Source organism: Sylvia atricapilla, chromosome 13 (assembly GCF_009819655.1).
Source record: "Sylvia atricapilla isolate bSylAtr1 chromosome 13, bSylAtr1.pri, whole genome shotgun sequence".
In the NCBI taxonomy this organism is placed as follows: Eukaryota; Metazoa; Chordata; class Aves; order Passeriformes; family Sylviidae; genus Sylvia; species Sylvia atricapilla.
In genome coordinates, this window is record NC_089152.1 from 12254040 (window position 1) to 12274521 (window position 20482).

General features: G+C 39.7%; 2 protein-coding genes across 5 annotated transcripts in view; both read right to left on the reverse strand.

The window, feature by feature from the left end:
* Window positions 1-1296: 1296 nt before the first annotated feature.
* Window positions 1297-13083, reverse strand: ARPP19 (cAMP regulated phosphoprotein 19). 2 transcript variants are annotated; one of them, XM_066328454.1, is made up of 4 exons: window positions 10318-10494; window positions 10236-10287; window positions 7931-8053; window positions 1297-4555 (listed from the first exon to the last, which is right to left on the reverse strand). In XM_066328454.1, exons 3-4 carry the CDS (start codon window positions 8048-8050, stop codon window positions 4385-4387), a joined length of 291 nt encoding a protein of 96 aa, XP_066184551.1. In that variant the 5' UTR covers window positions 8051-8053; window positions 10236-10287; window positions 10318-10494; the 3' UTR covers window positions 1297-4384. The 2 variants fall into 2 exon arrangements, with proteins under 2 accessions (XP_066184551.1, XP_066184550.1); XM_066328453.1 differs by lacking the exons at window positions 10236-10287; window positions 10318-10494 and adding an exon at window positions 12822-13083.
* Window positions 13084-17080: 3997 nt separating this feature from the next.
* The window catches only part of ATOSA (atos homolog A), a 46462-nt gene continuing 43060 nt past the window's right edge, over window positions 17081-20482 (reverse strand). For all 3 annotated transcript variants that reach the window (XM_066328455.1, XM_066328457.1, XM_066328456.1), the window contains exon 12: window positions 17081-18323. In XM_066328455.1, the coding sequence (XP_066184552.1) occupies window positions 18170-18323 (154 nt within the window). In that variant the 3' untranslated portion in view covers window positions 17081-18169. The remainder of the gene's footprint in view (window positions 18324-20482) is intronic.

Genomic DNA, 20482 nt, shown 5'->3' on the forward strand with positions numbered 1-20482 from the left:
CAAATATTTTGAACCCTTTCCTCAGGGTATCTATGCTCAATTCAAAGACACTCATTGCAGGAGTTCACCTGAACTGTGGATTACTGATCTCAGCCATTCACAGCTGGAGCTCAGGAGCCAAATGTAATTATAAGCCACAGCAAAAAATAGATATCCAAGTCCAAAATATGCTATGATTTGACACAATTTGCATAAACCAGGATTTCAAATCTGCCATTAAGGACAGGAACTGGGGACATTGAAAGTTGCCAAGAAAAAAACTGTTTGTCATGTATCAAGCCTAAATACTTTAAGATGCATCTCCTGCATCAAGTATTTGCTGGCAAGGTTTTAAAAGACCTCATCTCTTACCTTGCACATCTCTTTGAAAATACGGCATTTTTTTTCAGAGCGCAGATCCCAGAGTGTTCCAGATAACAATGTGTAGGTGATGTAACTGACACAGTCCACATGTAGAATTTTATACTGAATTTTTATGCCATTTTTTCAGCAGTTACCAAGCATCTGTCCTATCTTTTTTCTTACATCTGCATTCTGTTCATATCTATGATCGGTTCAACTGTGGTAGAGAAATTCCCTTCTCACATAGGACTTCCTGTTCTGTTGCCACACTATACAATGAGTGAGCACCGAGTTCTCTGCCAAGCCCAGATTCTCACACAAGGACCAGGCCTGGAGATTTTAGCTGTAGAAAACAAACAGGGCTGGTTTCAGCCAGCACTGATGGAACAGTTAAGAACTCTGAAATGTAATGCAAGAGATATGTAGAAAGAGACACAATCATGTACCATGCAGGTATGCAGAGCACAAATGGTGTGTGTTACTGTAACTTTGGGGACTGAGCTAATTGCGTAACAGACCATGGATCTGGAACCTGTGTAAAGATCAGTACCAGAGCCTCAGGCTGACTGGGAATTTAATGGGAATTTTTTCCAGCATTGTGGTTCCTGGAAATGTTGCCATATTTAGGCCAACAGTCTAAAGCAATGCAAACTTCTTTGCACCAAGCTGGTTTCCCAGACATCCCCTTCATTCAGTGCAAGGGACCCAAACAATCATCTGTTACGGAGTTTTCAAACAATAAGCTTTAATTGCCTTAATAGAAAAATAAGCACTGAAATATATATAAATGTGATTACATTAAAGTAATTCTGTAGTCTAACATACTAGAAACCAAAGCCCAGTCATATTTTAACGGTACAGAGTAGCAAGATTCAGGGTTTAGAAATTTTCCATAGAGAATACCGAAGTATCCGGTATTGTTTAGGAAACAACAGCAAAGATGAGACAAACCTCCACGGTGCAATAAAAACTAAGTAAATCAATTTATTCTGTATACTATACAATGTGTAAGTTTGTAAAGAACAATTGACATTTTTATCACCTTAACATCTTGACTGGGTGTAAATATGTCCAACAAAATGTACTCCTGTGGCCTTTACACAAACACTGTCCTACTACATCAAGAACAATGAGAGGGAAGCCTTTGGTGTTACAGATTTGGGGACATATCTGTGAAGTTGTAATTAATCCACTTAACTATCTTAAATAAAATGTTGGTGCTAACTGCTATAACAAGCCTACATGAGTACTACTCTAACAACTAAACGCTGTCTATCTTTTAAAGGCAAGATATGAAAGGGACTGCCAGTCTACAGTGTGGACAGGTTTTCTTTGAAAAAGGCAATTATCAAATGGTAAAACTCATATAATACATTATGTACATCAGTTTGGATAGCTGAGTTATCTTGCTGGAGTAAGCTGAAAGTAAGCATCGATCTGCAGTCATATTCCATTTACTGTTAAGTGACTACTGGACTTAAGTTTTATACAGTGTATAGAATCAAAATAGCTGTGCCTGCTGCTGAGGTCTGTCAGATGTGAAGGCTCAAAATCAGTCACTGACCTAGTTAGTATTACAGTACTTCAAATATACACATGGATAATATATTCATAGCTGAATTTGTAGTAATCTTAGGAACTGCAAGTCACTGAGTGAGCATTGGAAGAGCTTGTGTTGTCCAACCAGCAGGACAAGCTGAGTTGTAGCTGAGTGAGTGGAATGTTTAAATTTGAATGGCTATCTTTTTAAAACCTTCCCAAACATCAAGACAGCTCACCTTAGGGGGAGCTACAGAATAGTGGCACCAGACAACACACAGCAAGTCACTTTAAGTTGTTCAACATATGTTTCAGGCCCAATCCTATCAAGTTTTGATTTCATTTATACATAGAAAAATAAAGAGGGATTTTCACATTAGAACAAACATTTATAAAAAGCAGCTTGCTTCAGTATTTCCAGTTTCCGTGTTATTCCTCCAGCCTAATTTCTTTAAGAAGTCGAGTAGGTCCATTTCTTCAAAGTGTTCTGCAAAAACCACAAATTATTTGTAATACTAATGGAGGATAAGTAGTAAGGACAGGCTTGACAAAGTCTATCTAAGTACTAAAAAAGGGCTATACAGACTTGAAAAGAATCAGGTTACCAGTTCTGAAATTCTCTGGAATTGCTTCTTCAATCAAAAACATTACATAGACACCGTATGTCCTGATCAAAACAGGACCAAATAAAGACTATTCAATTTCTTTTGACCATTTTGTTTGCCTCTAGAAGAGAACATTGCAGAAGATATGGGCCAGCATTGGTTTTGACTAGCAGTCCTTTATACCCCAAGACCTTTCTGAATACGTCAGCACAAAGTACAAGCTTCTAAACACATACATCTTAAAGTGTTCTCTCTTATAATACTCACATTGGTGCTTTATTTCTAACAAGCTGTTTCCAAACTATTAAAAAAAAAATTCAGTAAACTGATCTTTTTAAAGTTTCTCCCAAAGACTGTGACTACCTAAACGAAAATCAATTATATTCTGGACCACACTCCACTTTCAAAGTTCTGATTTGATTGAACTAACATGTTTTAAATGCATCAATTCACCTGACTAATATCAACTATGTATTTTGTCTATCTAATACTTTCAATGTTCATCATAAGCATGAACTGGAGTTCATCCCTATTTTCTGATATGAAAAATTACCTCTTTCTCAGTAAATCATTATAGAAATACCTTTCCAGATATTTGTTTCCACAAAGTCAATGAGGGGCTGCTGTACGAAGAAAAGGAAATACTTTACTACCTCTTTAGGAGTCCAAGAAAAAAAAAAAAGAAAATATATCCTTCTGCTTCCAGAAGTCTAAAATAGCCCAAAGACAATTGCAGATCAAATGTCAAGTGAGCCTAGATTTGGTGTCTGCCACACAGGGAACTCTCCAGAACAGTACACTTAGCCATATTCTATGCCAACAGACAGAGCATTTCTGCTTTAAAAGCTTAACAACTGCTGAACAGAAAGGGCACTTGCCTGCAAATATAGGTACAAATTCCAAATTTATACTTGAATGCTGGATATCATTGTGAAACAAAATATACAACTGCAAAAGCATAAGGTTGAGTCAAGTGTAAATGTGTTTCACAAATTTCAGGTATATAATTTTTACTTTCAGTAGCAAGATTCTGGGCTCTTAGTTTCAGGACAAGACTTTGAAAGATACAGAATCACTTGTGCTTTGATTGGCACATTATCTGCTTTTTAAAATGTAAAACTAATAGACGTTTGCAAAAGGTTGTGCAAAACTACTGTATTTACAAAAAATGGCACAAAAGTGAATTCAACAGTCTATGCACATGCACACTTCATCCACATCTTCAACAAAAGTGTGTCCTAAGCTACGGAACTGAAAGGAACACCAGCTTCAACAGGCAGTTGTCAATAAGCACTAGGTTCACAAGAGTTACACCAGAATGGGCAAATATTGCCCAAGTAAAAACTCTATTGTTAAAGCTGAAACAGGTTTAAGGCCGTTCAAGTTCAAAAGCAGAAACAAAATTCAATCAGAGCCCTGTCTTTGTTTTTATACATGCTTTACCATCTAGCAACTTGTGGTCTAAACCTCTACTTTAGACAACAAACCCAAACACGGAAGAAAAACCCAACACAACTGGAGGTTATATTAAATACAAATATGCTGTAATTAAGATGAAATAACAAAAGCAGAAACATTAGAAGTTGTAAAACTTGCGATGTCACTTGCTGGAACCAGTCCTACACTAGGAAATGGGCAATATGTACATTTTCAAGTAGATTACATTGCTCTAACCAAACTTGTCCTTTTTAATCAGTGCATTTTTCTCAACTAGTCCAAATACTACGTTTTACTCTTAACAGTATTCCCTTACAATAGCAGCACATGCTATCGCTACCTGCAAAGCTGTCAGTCTCATGACTTAGTGTAAGAAAGAAAAAGGGGGATGTGAGGGTGAGAAATAACTATTAAGGAGAAATAACAGGAATGAGAATAATCATGCAGTTCAGCTGTTCTGGTCAGCCAGCCAGCTTGCTAGCAACAAGAGATGGTTTCCGCTGTGGAAGATCCTGTGGAGTAGGAATATGGTCACCAGTCACTTCTGTCTTGTCAGGAGCTGCAGTGGGCAGTTGCTTATTCTTCATCTTTGCTTTAGCCATGTTGTAATCACCAGAATCAAAGTATTTTTGCTAGAAGACAAAACACATGTATTTTAAAGGCTGAAATCTTACCATATGTATACACTAAATTACATTGTTAAACAGGTATTTTAAACTTTAAAAGGTTGTAAAATCTGTGATTCATCAAACTAGCTCTATATTGATTAAAAAAAAAGGTCTTATCAATACTAGTAAGCACAGACAGCTGAACTCTTAACATCATTGTGAACATTATTGTGAACAGTAATCTGAATATTATTTTTGCCCTGGTTTTCCCAAAAGCTCATCTCCCACAGCTGCAACCTTGGGGTTTGCAAAATTCGTTGCAGTGAATGAGTTCTGCTACACACAATAACCAAACAGTGCCCAAATTAAAGCAGGAGAACAGAGCCTGGTCTATCACACCAGAGATCAAAGTAGCATGAAAGTGCATGCTAACAAGAAAACCTCCTCTCTGTACACATTAAAACAGTGAAACTGTAATTCCTAAGGTTCCCAAACCAATTATTTAGTGAAGTCAAATCTACTGTACAGTTCTTCTGAAAAGTACTATGTCAAAGAAAATTATTATCCCCCATTACTTTTTCTTCTGAATACAAAAGTAAATTAAGTTTTAAATTCCTAACTAGGAAAACAGTGTTCCTTAGTATATTAGCAAGTTTTTATTAGCACTACTTTTAAGAGTAGCCAGATTTGTCAAAATATTAAATTATCTATGCATGTCAATGCCTAATTATTGTTAATTATACACATCATGGTAAGATGAGGCATGGCAAGATAAGACGAGCATCCAAGCTCTGCATAAAGTTTTCAGCTGCTCACTGACACATTTCGCAGAAAAAGCTGTCTTTTTTTTACATCTTACCATGAGATCTACCACTAAGATACTTGTAACCCACAATTTTGAACAGACTTCATATGAGGCAAAAAAAATTAAGACTCAGGATTAAGATTTACGCCACTAACTACTTCTTACAATTACAACCATCTGTGAAGGGCAGACCACCCAGTTAGATTTGTAGAGGGTTAGTCCTCAGCAGAACAGCAGCTATCACTACCTGCAATGTGTAAGTGCTTCCAGGCAGCACACTGGCACCACAGCCTTTATCCCACATTAGTACTACCCAGCTGCAAAACGCTCAGTGGCAGCAGTTGCTAGACAGAAGTAATTTGAGCCCGTGACTTAACAGGCCTTTACCCAAAGGGGGAGGAGGTTGTTCAGACAAGACCTCCTGAAAACAGCTTTAAATGCTCCCTGCCAGTGTCCTGAAGTTACCAGATCTGTTTCTCCCATAGTCTGTTATACATTTGAATCGTACACTTCCATTTATAAACCTTCCCAGTGCAATCCTTTTGATGGTGTAATCCCTATTTACACCACAGTGTTCTAGCACTACCTCTGCAGCCTAGACCTCAAGGTAGAACATAACCTGATCTGGAAAAAGGCCTTCCCACTTTGCCCTTTAAGACTGAAGCAACCAAAAGAAACTTTTTAAACAGCAACTAGGTAATAACAGAACCACTTGATCTTTAGACCTGATATAGGTGTTAGCAGAAATCTTTCTGTCCAGCTAAGAGTTCTAAGAATGCCTCCACAGGAGCATGAAGTAATATTGTTCTCATCTACCATTATTCCAGAAAAAGTGTGCTAGTATGGTGTGGGCACCAAATGCAGAACATTTCTGGACAGCAAATATAAATTGGCAGAGTGTGTCCTGGTTGCCAAACCAAAGATGATTTGGGCTGCAGCTGACCACAGAAGAATATCTGAGAAAACCCACCATCTCTTAGAATATCAATCCATTTCTCCCTTTAACTTATTCCTGTATTTGCCTGATTTATTCTAGCTTCTCACAGATGGCCTGTATTTGATTAGTCCTTTCAAAACCAGCTATGTCTATCCAGCTGTCTTCCTGTCAGAAACAGTATCTGAAAGCACGCACCCCATCCTCACTGTTCTAACCCTCATCAGTGCAGTCAGCCCAAAGAACACCAGAACCCCATCAGGTAAAGAAGCCTCTCCATTTAAGACACTGAACACACTAAATCAAAATAATAAAAAATAAATGGAATAGTTATTATCACCACATCAGGAACTGCAGGAGGCCTATTATGAATTGAAATCCACAAGTTCATGCCATCTTTCATCAGAGTAGCAAAAGTCAATTAAGATGGCGATGGATGTGTCTGTGCTCAAATCTGAAGGTACATGCTGCAAGAGCCTTTGCATTCAATAGTGAATAATTAAGATGAAGATATTGTACAGGCTGTTATTGCTGGTGGTGAGATTCTCTCACATTTGCACCAAGTGCAAGCAGTCATAATTCCTTTATGGCTATCAATCCTTACTGAGTGAATGCTGGCCTGTTTTCCTGAGACATCATCACAATACAAACTTACCACTCCCTTCTGTGTCTACACACACCCTGGACCCAGTGAAGTCTCATTTAGGCTGCCTTTGGCCACACAGCAGCCTAACTCAGAGAGAGTCACCTCACCTGCCCAGGCCCAGCAGCCATTAATTCTGCTTCATACCTTCCAACTTATGAGACAAAGATTATCCAAAAAACCTGCCAACAGTAACAATTCCCAAGAGATGTTAGCAGATAGCACAGAATTAGATCATCACTGAACTCCACCAGCTGGTTTGAGAAGGATTTATACTTGGAATCATTGCGTGTACTGTGTACTGCAAGGGCCTAGACAACAGTAAAAAACCACAACGGTGTGACAGCAATGAAAGCACCACCAGAAGCAGTGACATACTGCTTCAGGATTATTCAAAGAACCGAGTCCTAGCATGCCTGAAAGGCATTACATAATCATTCTATGAATAATTAAACTAAAAAAACTCCAGTCAAACAGCTAAGAAAATAAGAGACACTACTTAGATGTGGAACAATACTGAAATATTAACTCACTCTTCATTCTTCTATCATTATTTTTGGGTCTGGGTGTTTATCCAGAATTATACAACCATTCTCAAATCACTAATGTGAGATGATGCCTGGTATAACAACAGACTGACCAAACTTTCATGTGCTAGAAATATGGATAAAAGGAGTGGACATCAATTTTGGGGGCATAAGAATGGGCAGGATAAAATCACTACAAAATAAGGTTGAGTTTCTATCCCTTGGTGTTTACTGTAATGTTTATTTCAAGTCTATCACAGCAGCTTCTAAGTTTAATTTTTTTATAGCAAGTGTGGTCGAGCCAGTGATGCTGTAAACAGCTATCCTGCCAACCTGGCATCTGTTCTGCAGAGACAAATTTCCTCGTGTTTTCTCAAAATTTAAGGTTCTTAGGACTCTTTTACCATGTAAAGGCCTATAGAGTAGGGAAAAAATCACAAGTACAGGAATTTTGGATGTTTCTGTCTATACCCTATGCACAGTAACTTACTCCTTTTTGAAGCCTCTTCCTCAAGAAGTCTGAGCCTCCTGGCTTCTGGCCCAGATGAGGGTATCTTGCTTTCAATTTTGCTTCTTCAGCTTTTTCTGGACTTAACACCTTATCCTCCATCTCCTGAAAGACAGTGAGTGACACTGTAAGTGAAACACACAACAATGTATATTTATGCAGAAGAGCTTTGCAGGTAATACACCCACATGCTGCTACCAAGTGAGCATAACAATTATCTGATTAGACATTTTCATACATTCTTTCTCAAATGCTGACAGCAACTGTAGGAGTTCAGCCTCCCATTTTAGACACCTTTCTTGGAGATGCTGAAGATGTGCACAATTCCCTCCCAAAGAAAAGCAATTTGAATTATTCAATCATGAAAAAGACGACTCAAACAATTTTTTTTGTTTTGTTTTGGGTTTGTTTTTGTTAAAACAAGGGGTTCACTAAGAACAAACAAATATTGAATAATGAGCAAGAACCACAGGACTTTTTTCCAAATGCCTGTTTCATCATTTAGTTGCCTGGGCAGATTGGAACACTGATCTGTGTGGCTGCTCCAGCTGTAATGTGTTGATATTCATCGTGAAACAGTCTCAAAAACATGCCTGCTGTTACATTAATAACAACACTGTGTTTCTCTATACATGTCTATAATTATCCTGAAATTATGAGGATGAAGACAGTTGGGTAGTGCATTTGTGTAAAATAAAATGCCTATTTTACGAGCATATGGTAAAACATGGATGCTCAAAATAATAATTTAGAGATTTCTGGCAAAACTGCAGTCTGTTCACTGGCCTCTACTTCACACTCATCTCTTCCATGCCCATGTAGCAAATTGATGTATGAAGTACAATTTATGTTATTGGATCATTTCTAAGATATCTTTCATTCCAAATTCTTGATTTTTTCCAGTATTTCAGTATTTGGCCTCAGCCTTTTTTTTTTTTTTTTTTTTTTTAAAAAGAAAACCATTCCTAGTTCAGAGAAAATGTAGAACGATTTGCACTGACTGCTGTAGCACAGAATTGTTATTGTCACCTGAAGTCAAACCAAGACTTTTAGGCAGGAAGTAAGAATTGCCATTGAAATCAGGAGGGCATCATTCATTTATGACTAAGATTTCATGTCCACTTAGAGCTGCTCAGGCAGCCCCTTCACACTCTTCTCCATGCCTGTCATCATCCTTTGCATTGCATCAATCAGCGTAACTGCCTGTACTGCCCAGTTAGGGTTCACAGAAACTAATCCAATTTTTTTTTTTGGAAAAAAAAAATTATACATTTATTTCTCCCCTTATTGGGCTGTTTCATTTGGATTGGTTTCCACAGCCTGGGTGACCAGGCAGCTGCACAAACAGGTATGTTAACACAGCAGCAGGGAGAACAAGAACACAGTGAGCAGGGAGACACTTAAGCCAGAACTGCCAAAGAACAAGAGCCACCATCACACTCGCCCATCCCTAGGTGCTCTTTGCTACCTCTGATAAACTGCTCCAGGTTGTAAAGGATTCAACACCTTTCTGGTCAGGTGCCTCAGAAACAAAGATTGTAACAGATTTAGAATATAACATGATATACTTGCTCCATTTGGCCGAAACACCTCAAGGACAGCTTTGCACAATACAACAGGAAACTGAATTAACTGTTCTCCCAAGGAAAAAATAGAAACTCTCATAACAATTAAAGAGAAACTTCGGGAACCAATGCTTTTTATTAATGAAAATACAGCTAGGCAATACAATGCAAAATCCAAACATGAATAAAGGGCAAAGTTTCCCTGACACCACTGGACACAGAACCACAGCACTTCTCACTAGGCAATATCACACTGGCCAAGCCCACGGCTCTCACGCGTTAAAAAGATCACGCAGCAGCTGCTCTCCCGATTGTGGTTCATCAGAATGCCAACACGGACTGGATTTGCTCAAAAGTAATCCTTTCAGCTCAACACTATGAACATCTAATGCTGAATCACTGGGTACTCACTGCTGAGCCAACAGACAAAATATTTGAGGGGGCATATTTTGCCACTAAAAGCCAAAAGGACGTATTTTTCTAAGACAAGAGGACCAACAATAAATAGCTTATATAAATATGTATTCACGGTGCATCAAAGGAGACATTTATGCAAACTCACAGGGCTGACAAACTACGGCACAGCAGGCAATCCAAACAAAAACCCCATGTTACGCATCAATGCAGCTCAAAAGGATACAGAGCACGGCCGCTTCTTCTTGGTGACCAACAACAACTAAGACTCAAAAACCCACAGAACACAAATTAAAGAATTTCAATACCACGACTTGGGGTGTCAAACAAAACCAGCTGATGGCAGGTTCAAAAAATACTTAAGACAACAGCTCTTCACGTAAAATGCAGTTAAGCTGCAGAACTCCTTTCTGAAGGATACAGAGGGTGCCAAGAATTTAGATTCAGAAAGCAATTCGATGTGTTCATTTGCAGCTCAGAAGCCTCTTAAACCAGATTGCTGAGACCTTGGAGAGTTTTCTTGGGAAGATCACTGCCTGCACGTCCTGCTCTTATATTCTTCTGAGGACTAGATGGTATTGAGCACTCTCGGAGATGTGCTGCTGAGCCCCAAAGACTTTAGTCCAAGCCACTCCTACATTCAGAACATTCTCCCTTGAATTACAGAAGCAACAACTAAGTGACTAACAAATGACTCGGGAGTGGGCAGAAATCAAGATATACCACGCTCTTCTTCCAAGTGACAACCACACAAAAGTTATAATTTTAGTACTCCACAGGAATCTGACACAGCTCATGAAGTCATTAAAATGATCTACCAGGAAGGCAGTAGTTACCTAACTCAAAGACAGCTTTTGCTTTTAATCTTTGCTGAGGTTCTAGCAGCATAAAGTTCTGTCTGTATCTGCTGGACAGCTGACCTGCATCACTAAAAAGAAGAGTCACCAGCCTTCTAAAACTCTGGTATGAATGGCTCATCTTTAGCAGAAGACATCAGACAAAATGCAAAACGGAAAATAGGAAAAACATGGCAACAGCACAACACTAAAGCAAACTGATGTGGCAAAAGCCAGTTCAGCAACAAAATGCACCACCTCTAAGAGTTTCCTGAAAAATAAAGGCTTTCAAGGCAAAAAGAGTCAACCAAACATACATTCTCGATGTCTGAAGTTTCTTTGTTTCTGAACTTCCCCCTGCCACTGTCCTGAGTTTTCACGCTGAGAACAGGAAACGCTGGTCTTTGGCAGATTTTCAGTTTCTATCAATGTAGTTAAAAACCTTTCTTGCTCAGCACAAGCTTCTTACAGCACGTTAGAAAGTTTAGAAAAAAGCTCCTATCCTGAAAACACTGGCCCAAAGTTCATTTAGGGGCATCATCTTTTTAAAGCATAGATATGAATAAGTACTGCAAAATGGGTTGTTTATGTAAGTGTTTCAGAGCTAAGCACTGACGGAGTGAACGCTCAGTTTTGCCTACCCAGACAAACAGTTTTATTGGAGGTTAATATTCCAATGTCATAACGGCACTGATATCACAGTATCAGACCAGAACATAGTCTTACAGAAAGCAAAGTTCTATTTTATTGATGTTATATAATTTTTCTTGAATACTTTACCAGAATAAAACCAAATTAGGAGAGCAGCAAGGACCTCCCATCTCTCAAATAAAAGGTAATTTCTCCAAGCAGTGCTTAAGCATGACATTTCGAGACTTCAGTGTGAAAGTTCATTAGGAAAATCAGCCCCAGTCACCTGACTTCATCAGAATACCCTAGAAGGTATTACAATAAACTTGCTGCCACATGTTTAACTATGCTCTTATTACAGAGCTATTCTAGGAGTGCTGCATAGGCCAGGGACTTATTTTTATAGGCTTTGAACAGGAACAGTATCCCTTCAGCAGCCTACCTAGCATGAACGTTAAGTCACGCTGCAGAACACACCTATTTAAGAGCAGATTACAGACCTGACAAGAAGCTGGTTCTGATTACTGCACCTATTGAGAAGGTATCATTCCATATTAAGCCCCAAAGCTCTACCTGTGCGACTAACTCATATTACAAATTGTAAATTATTAAACAAAAACTTAGCAGCTGAGGTAGATTAAGTTTTTTTTTTTTTTTTTTAGCGTCCTTCAAAGCAGTACTTGTGTTTCATAACTTCTCCGGATCATAGCCGCGGGGATTGCAACTGGGCTCCCACAGCAATGACAAGACTAAAAAACAAACGGCTTCTTAAAGTCACAGCACAGCGATCTATGAAACCAAATCCCACTTGAGAAATGATTCAATTATCAGCTACAGAGATGACATAAGAGGGATACCACAAGATAACCCAGCCAATTATTCTCTCTAAAATCCTTAACTAGCACAGGTCACTGTCGTTGTGACTTGGGTATTTCTGCTCCTGAATTGATTACATTAAAAGCTGAACGTTTTTCAGAACCGAAACACACGTTCAGCCTGCGGATTATGGCCGGTCTCCATCCCGCCGATGGTGAGCCGAAGCCCATCGCGCAGGACGGCGCGGCCCGCGGAGCCCCCGGAGGGAGCGGCGCCGAGGCCGGAGAACGAACGAGGGAGCGCCACGGGCCCGGCCCGGCCAGCGCACACCGCCGATGGGCCAGGGAACACCCGCTCCCGAGCCATCATGGTGGTGCGGCTCCTCCGCCTCCAGCCCCACAGGCCGCGGGGCCCGTCCTGCCCGGGGGGAGCCGCCCGGCCCTGCTGCGCTCGGACAGCCCGGGGCAGGCGGTGCTCTGAGGGACGGCCGGGCCCGGGAGACGCTGCGGCCCGCGGGGCTCCCTGGGCTGACGGAGGGAGAGGCCCGGCCGCGCCGATGGAGGCGGGAGAAGCCCCGCGGGGCTCCTTCTGCTCCTCGGCCCGGCCACCCACCTTCTGCTCCTCGGCCGAGGCGGGCTCGGGGCTCTCGGCAGACATGGCGCCGCGGCAGCGGGACGGCGGGGCCGGGAAGGAGGGAAGCAGGGAAAGGAGGGAAGGAGGCGGGCGGGAGGCGCGGCCGCGGCTCCTCCGCGCTGCTGCTGCTGCCGCCTCCTCCCGCACAAGATGGCGGCGGCGCGCGCGACGGAGCGTCGGCGGGGCCAGACTTCCTCCGCCTCGGCCCCCGCGCTCCGGCTGGGGAGCGGGGGCGGGATCCGCCCGCGCCCCGCGCGTCACGTCCGGGGCCGCGGGTTCGGGGCTCGGCTTCGGGGCGGCTCTCAGAGGGCACACAGACCCGGTGCCCAGCGCGTTAGAACCGCAGAGTTACAGAAACATCGGGGTTGGGGAAGACGTTCAGTATGGTCCAGTCCACCCGCACAGGCGTCACTGTAACCACGGAACCACATCAGCGGCGCCAGAGCCAGACGTCTCAAACCCCTCCAGGGATGGTGACTCCACCGCCTCCCTGAACAGCCAGTGTTTGGACCGATCGAAAATTGTTCAGATGTTTGACCAGCCGAACAGTGAAAATTCTTCTCATATCTAATGTGAATGTCCTGTGCTTTAGCTTAAGGCCATTTCCTCTGGTCCCCTCACTGGTCCCCATGTCACCTCCCCACAGCCCTGCGTTGTCGAGGCTGCACGGCCTCCCCTGCTCAGCAGCAGCGTAAAGAGAAAAAAGCCTTTACTGCTTGGCTAAAGTTAGTTCTTTTGGCCACTTGTAGTGATCAAAATATAAGGAGGTGAACCCTCAGCAATATTACTCGAGGATCTCATGAATCCCAGACAGCAGCTGACAGGACACGAAGGCTCAGTCCATTGGTACTTCTCGACAGCACAGTATCAAGTTATACAGAGTATTTTATTCCCTCCCCATCTACTTTTCACTGTCTGGTTCTTGGCTGAAAAATAACCTTATGTGGACTCTCTTCAAGAGCATACAGGAGGGGTTTAAATAGCCCAGCATTAATAAATCTTTAGTGGTCCCTAAATAAATGGATTATGTGAACAGCAAGGTATGGATTCTATTTAGCACAGCTCAGGAGAGACTGGCCAGAACAGACTTCGTGTGATTATGGTCAGAACATAAGAGGTAGGTCTCAAAGGTCTGTGAAAACTGAAGCTGCCAATGATTTTGGAACAGCTGAATTGTACTAAATGCCTCACAAATCAGTAGCTGGAAGAGGTTTTTTGTGCACCTGAGAGATTCATCCAGAGACCAGGATCACGCAGCTGTGGAGAACCCAAGGAATGTGCATATCCCTCATTCAGAAACGTATTTATCCAGGCAGATTGCACAGAAAAATGGAATCATAGAATGCACCAGTGGGTTTTTTTTCCTAATGACAAAAAAAGCCATTATACTGGTGGGTGTGCCACATTTGCTTCTAGCAAAATCAGGGATAAATAGTCTGAAAGTGGGACAAACAGAGCAACATAGAAAAATGATCATAAAAAAAGGATGAAGTTCATAGATTTTAAAAGGAAGAAGAAGAACAAAGCAGAGACAGCAGACAAGAATGCAAACTTCAAGAATTTCTTTCAAATCTCTTAGGAAATTAATGTGAGGCAAAACAGTTTGGAGGATTCAGCAGTTCCTTAATGCAATTATTTCTTTAAGGGAACAAAATGCAGAGAAAAGATGGGAAATAAATTCAGAACCTCAGAAAAAAAATCAGGTTCTTCAATGGCATCAAATACAAGAAAGCAGCCTACAGTCTGTAGGCTACTCTCTAGCCTACAGAAACTAGGTCAGTTTTTAAGGATGTGTATCTAAAGCAGATCATGAAGACAGCAGGGTTCCAAAATATTACTGAACAAAACTTTTAAAGGCTAAAGTGTTTAATGTTTATTTTTGTTCAATCTGGCATGATCAAGGTAAATGGTGTAACAAACGAAGTACAGTCTGTAGCTAGAATAAGGAAAGACTGGTTTACAGGTTACTCTAATTAGTTTTGGTAAATATTTTCAACTTGAATGAAAAAATATCTTTAAGAGATTAGAGAGTGACAGAAGCAATCTCCAGTTAATTACTGGTGATTCATATAGAAACCTGTAAAAAATGAATGGGTTTCCAGGAGTCACTTTTCCTGCATTTGAATAGGAGTATAGGGAGGACAGAATACAAGCTATATAATTAGGCTGTCAATAATGACTTGAAAAATCATCTAAAATAAGCACTCAAAAGAAACTGAGTAGCTAGGCAGGAATTCACAGTTAAGAACAAGGGTTTCACACAATCATCTTTCCTTTAAGAAAAAGGAAATAGACCATGTGGAGAAGTGGGTGAAGGTGGCTGAAGTTCCAGATGCCTTCTGGCATTAATAAAGCTTCTGACACTTTCCCATGCAAATTAGGGAAACTTAATTAGATGAAACTTTAATGTGGTGGATGCAAGTTTGTTGGAAACAGCTATCAATTCTTCAAACAGCAATGCTGTGTTCAGCATATAAATCTTGGGTAGTGAGAGAATAAAGTTCAGTAAGGAGAATTACCATTTTGGGAACAAGCAGGTAGGATGTCTCTTATGTAACAAGATGAATGGAAGTTGACATCTCCTGATACTGAAAAAGAGTGTATTAAAACAGGATGCATGAAGAAGACTTTAATCCATATGATTTATTAACCAATTCTTCCAGTATGATGGGCACAGATAGGCCCTGACTAGAATGCTGTGTCCAGCCTCATACACTTTAGAGGAAAGCAAAGAGCCAGAATGACAAGAGATGCAGAAAATAAAGGCTGACTGGATAGTCTGGGGTTGTCTTACTCATAAAAAAGAAGACTGAGAAGGGAGATATAAGTACTAAATGGCTTGCTTATACTGAAAAGGCTAAGTAGTATTTAACTCAATTTCAGCAACATTTAGTTGGATGTTAAAATCCTTATATAACTGTAACTAAATGTTATAGTTTCTCATGATAAATATTTATTACTGGAAGAGTTTAGTTGTAGCAGCCATCACTGGAGGCCCTTATAAACCACCAAGCTTTTATTAAAAATAATTGTATATGGTTGAGCCTATTGAGGAGTAGAGAGAAGAAGCCAATGACCTCTCAAAAATTAGTCAAGTCTTAAACTAAGTTTAGAAGGTCATGTGGAATTTATTTCATAGTTTATGAGCATCCAGCATTTCTCCAGGTGCATCCCTAATGGAAAGTGTTTACTCAGATCAAGCTGTAAATGGAGAATGACTCAGAAAAATCAAAGTTGTGCACAGATAATCCAAGGTCACTTTCATTCCAAATTCATATAGGGACTAAGTGTAGTTTGACTATTAAAGTGAACACAAATTTATTTCCTAAACATGACTTGTAGTAACCACATATTCAAAATTCACACTTCTTTGCTATTCAAAGCAAATCAACGAAGGGAGATGACTTGAAGAAGTCCATTTAAATAAAGTTATCAAGATACAAACATTGCATAATGCCAGTGCAAAATAAAAGGTTAATCTACTACAGGGGAATGCTGAATTTTCATTAAAAATGTGTCCTTTCCTCATACTTTTTTTTCATCGAGCATGCATGCAAGCTGTGCACCATGACACAAATAAGTAGTTTGAGGATACATGCTGTTTGCTTATGACTCAATAGCAGCTAGACAGAAACTAGGACACCCTCTTGATATCCTAGTCCAGACCATAGTTCTGTACACAGTACGACTGCAGTTGTATTTGATTCTTCTGCTACCAAAAGAAACCCTTTCTCAGTTTTAAAGGGCACACAAATGACTAGAAACTGCAAACAATCTCTTCCTGTAGAGTTTTCCCCAATTCTCTCTAAAATGAATGCCAGGTAACCTTTGAAAACCTGGTGTAACAGAGTGGAAAACGCTGCTGAAGTGGAGAAAAGACTCAGTAATATCTGAGCTTTGCCCTTTTGGAGCAGCAGTCATTTGCATGTACAAGATAGTTGATAAGTATCATCTGGAAAGTCCAGTCTCCCTTACGTTCCCTGGCAGACTTCCTGGAGATTTCATGATACACTGACTTCTCTCATCTATGGGCAGTACTGAATATACAAGATGCACATCCATCCTTTCTCCAGTCTTCATCAGATAAGCATGTTAAAGGGCACCTTGCATATTACTGACACTCTAAAAACCTACAGCAAAGTAAAGAAAAACACAAATCAAGGTAAGACAGTTGAGAAACTCAGAACTTCATCAAATGTCATAAAGCTTCATTTGCATGATTAAATATATAGCTCAAATATAATCAAACGCTTCTAACTTTATTTCGCTCAGTTACACAGTTTAACACTTAGCATAAACTGTTCATCTGACTGTTTTGTTTTAGGAATACACACACGTATCTGAAAATAGTCATATGCCCAGTGTAGCATTGCTAGTAAAACTTCCTATGGCCACCTAGTGGCCTACATGGAATTGACTTATGAAAAATATTTAGGATTACATGAAGATCCTCTCATCTAAAAATAAAACAAAAAGTACAAGTTTCATAGCTTTTGCATATATTTGAGATATAAATACTAATTTGTTTGCACAGTACATCCTTTAACACAATTTAGGAAATAAAATGGGGGAGGGTGCAAATTTTATGTGAGGAAAACTAATGACAGAAAGCAAAATTAAAATGGCCCTTAAGGAAAGAAAAGAAATTGAGGGAGCAAAATGTGAATTGAATTAATGATCTGAATGCATGAGTAAGTAAATAAACAATCTGCACTGTGGTTGCAAGTGTTATTAAATCTGGACGTGAGAAAAAATGGAAAATGGTACCATTAAAGAGAAAAAACAGCTAAATGCTTGCATAGTATGAAATGTTATGGAAATTCATGTGTTGTCCCCATTTTCAATAACTTAAATGAATATCACTTAAAACAGCACACAGATTAAAGACATCTGTATATATTTCAGATTTCAATATTAATGCCAAAAATACATAGTATGATTTTACATAGGATTTATGCTACATTAGAACACTAAAGACAAACATCACATGAGTATTAAATGAAACATTAAATATTAAATAACTGAAAAATAAAATAAAAAGTGTAAACACTAAACTAACTTGGGAATTTGCTATTGCAACACATCCAATGAAGTGGTTTTAAACAGTACAAAAAGATTAGATTTAAGTATGTTTCCAGTCTACTTGGAATACACAAAGCTCATTCCAGAAACCTTTTAAAAACTGGTCCAGGATCACATAGAACCTTCTTCTCTTGAGCGCTATTTTTATTCCTTTACAGACTTAACTTTATACTGTTGTCTCTACCAATCTTTGCTTGCAAGGAGTACTCAACAGTAAAATGAATACTTTAGTTTGCCACTGTTTGCTAGCATCTTGGTGAAAACTGAGGATTTGTTGGAGATTCAGTGTAAGATTTGAGTTCATATGCAGCGCCGCTATCAACTTCCATGGATTTCCGAGAGAATAGGAGCCTTACATCTCTGTGGAGGTAGATCTTTCCAGATTTAGAACTCTGGAACCTGAAAAGATACAAATATCTGTATTATCTAAAACAAAAATAATCTTTAAAAATTATTAAGTAAAATGCACTCTTAAAACATTAAGACCAAAACACATTTGAAGAAACAAAATTAGTCAGTTAAAATGAAAAGAGAAAGAATATCCTAACGTTTTTGTTCTGTTTGTTTCTTTTGACATTTAAAGGTTCTGTTCCTTATCACCAATGCAGTGCACAGCTTTGAAAGTGGCATGAAGTATTTGAAGTTCACACTGCCATTATGTACATCAAAGATTAAAGTCCTTGGCAATCAGGAACAGCAAAAAATGCTCTTCAGTGAGCACTCCTGGAAATATCCACAGATCTGCATTTCAGAGAATTGTATTCTATAGTTTTCACGTGGCAGAACTCTCTAATTTCCTTCTCTCCACCAGGAAAGGCAGAAGAGCCTAAGGAGCATTTCTTACAGCAACTGAACTTAATGTCACTACCACTGTGCCACGGTGAGAGATAAATGCTGTTGCTGCTGCAATAGAAACAGAAAAGCCATTACTGTTGTCACAACAAGATGATACCATGGCAAATGCTGAGTGAGCAATGCATGCTGTGTTATCAAGTATGACAATTTGCACAGATTTTTAATAGGCGTTTACATATTGACCCCACTGAAGCAAAAGCAGTATCTCTAAAATAAAACTATTCACATAATTTGACTGAAATTCTGAGTGGTAGGAGAAAGACAAGTACAGAAGATCCATCGAGGCTTCATTGTGTGAGGAAGGCAGGTTGCAGAAATGGATTCTGTGGCACTGTTCTGTTCAGAGGAGTGATGCAGAATAGCCTGTAGTCATCCCCACAGCCAGACAAAGGAAAACTCTGTTCTCCTAGATACAGCTGTCAAGGACATTAAATGCAGCAGGGTCCAGCAGAATGCTTCTACTGGCTCCCACAGAGATCTCATCCATCACTAGTTATTTGCTCGGTGCTGTCAGTGTGAAAGCCCTTTACCTGATAGGCAAAAGGGAGAAGACACTATCTTAAGAGAAGACTGTGGGGGAGAGCACAAGGAGGAGTGAAAGAGACAAGGAACAAAGCAAACACCACAAACAGTTAAATCAGAATCTAGTTCATAATACATTTCCAAAGGAAAAACTTTAGTGAAAGATCTATTGCAGCAGAAGTATGATTGAAATTACTTCCTACAGATCTAGTTATCAAAGCACCATCATAAAATAGATCTCAACTCCAATTTTACACATGGACTTTTCAAAAGAATTATTAGTATGGTCTATTTTTAAACTTGCTCTTTTCTGTGAGTGATAATCCTGCAAGACTCCCTTTGCTCAGTAAATAGTGGTTCCCTGCAATGTGTTTTTTCTGAGCATGACATTTCACAAAGATTGAAGAAGGATAAGTGTGAGACAGCAGCAAAGTTCAAGAGATTCTTCTCATCTCTGCATCCATTACCTGTTTTTTTCTTTTAGACAGGTCTACCCAAGTGATTGGAAATTTAAAATGTTGCTGTTTCTACATGCAAGTACATTGGAATAATGGAGACAAGCATTCCAGACACCCTTGCAGGGTGGTGATGGAGTGGCCAGCATGGGACTGACTCTGGAGCTGTGGCAGCTCCAATAGTTTTGTGTAAAGAAATTTAAAAAACTCAACACAACTAAGGTCTCTGACAGACAGTGTCCTAGGAACAGTGACAACAGACAAATACAGGAATGCTTAAACACACAAATATTAGATGCTAGAAAGTCCGGCAGAGCAACTTTATTGAAGAAATGACAAATACAAGCACAAAGTCCCTCTATGTATTTTATAGGCTGACAAAATTCACAAAGAACAGAGTAATTCACGGAAATAGAATAATCCGGAAAAGCAGGATAATCATGAAAACCTATGAAGAAATGAAAACATAGCAAGATGTGTTTTTTAAGGGAAAAAGACTATACAACACAACCTATAAAATTTGTAACTAAAGCATTAGGACAAGGATAAAAATTTCTAGATAAGAAAAAATGCTGAGAGACCAGAAAGATCAAAAGCAGCTAGTAAATCAGTGATAGCAGGTATCTTCAGCTTCCCCCAGTAAAGGTGTATGTTACATTAGGACAGCATTTTAAAAAAGATTTCTCAACACCTTGAGGAATCACTATTTTTCACAACCATTTTCAA

Bases quoted from the DNA above. Each gene is read 5' to 3' on its own strand.
- ARPP19 (XM_066328453.1), bottom strand. From the start codon at position 12,866: ATGTCTGCCGAGAGCCCCGAGCCCGCCTCGGCCGAGGAGCAGAAG. The intron at 8,054-12,821 runs GTGGGTGGCCGG...ACTGTCTTTCAG, and splicing joins CCTCGGCCGAGGAGCAGAAG to GAGATGGAGGATAAGGTGTT. The intron at 4,556-7,930 runs GTAAGTTACTGT...TTTGTCTTCTAG, and splicing joins GGAAGAGGCTTCAAAAAGGA to CAAAAATACTTTGATTCTGG.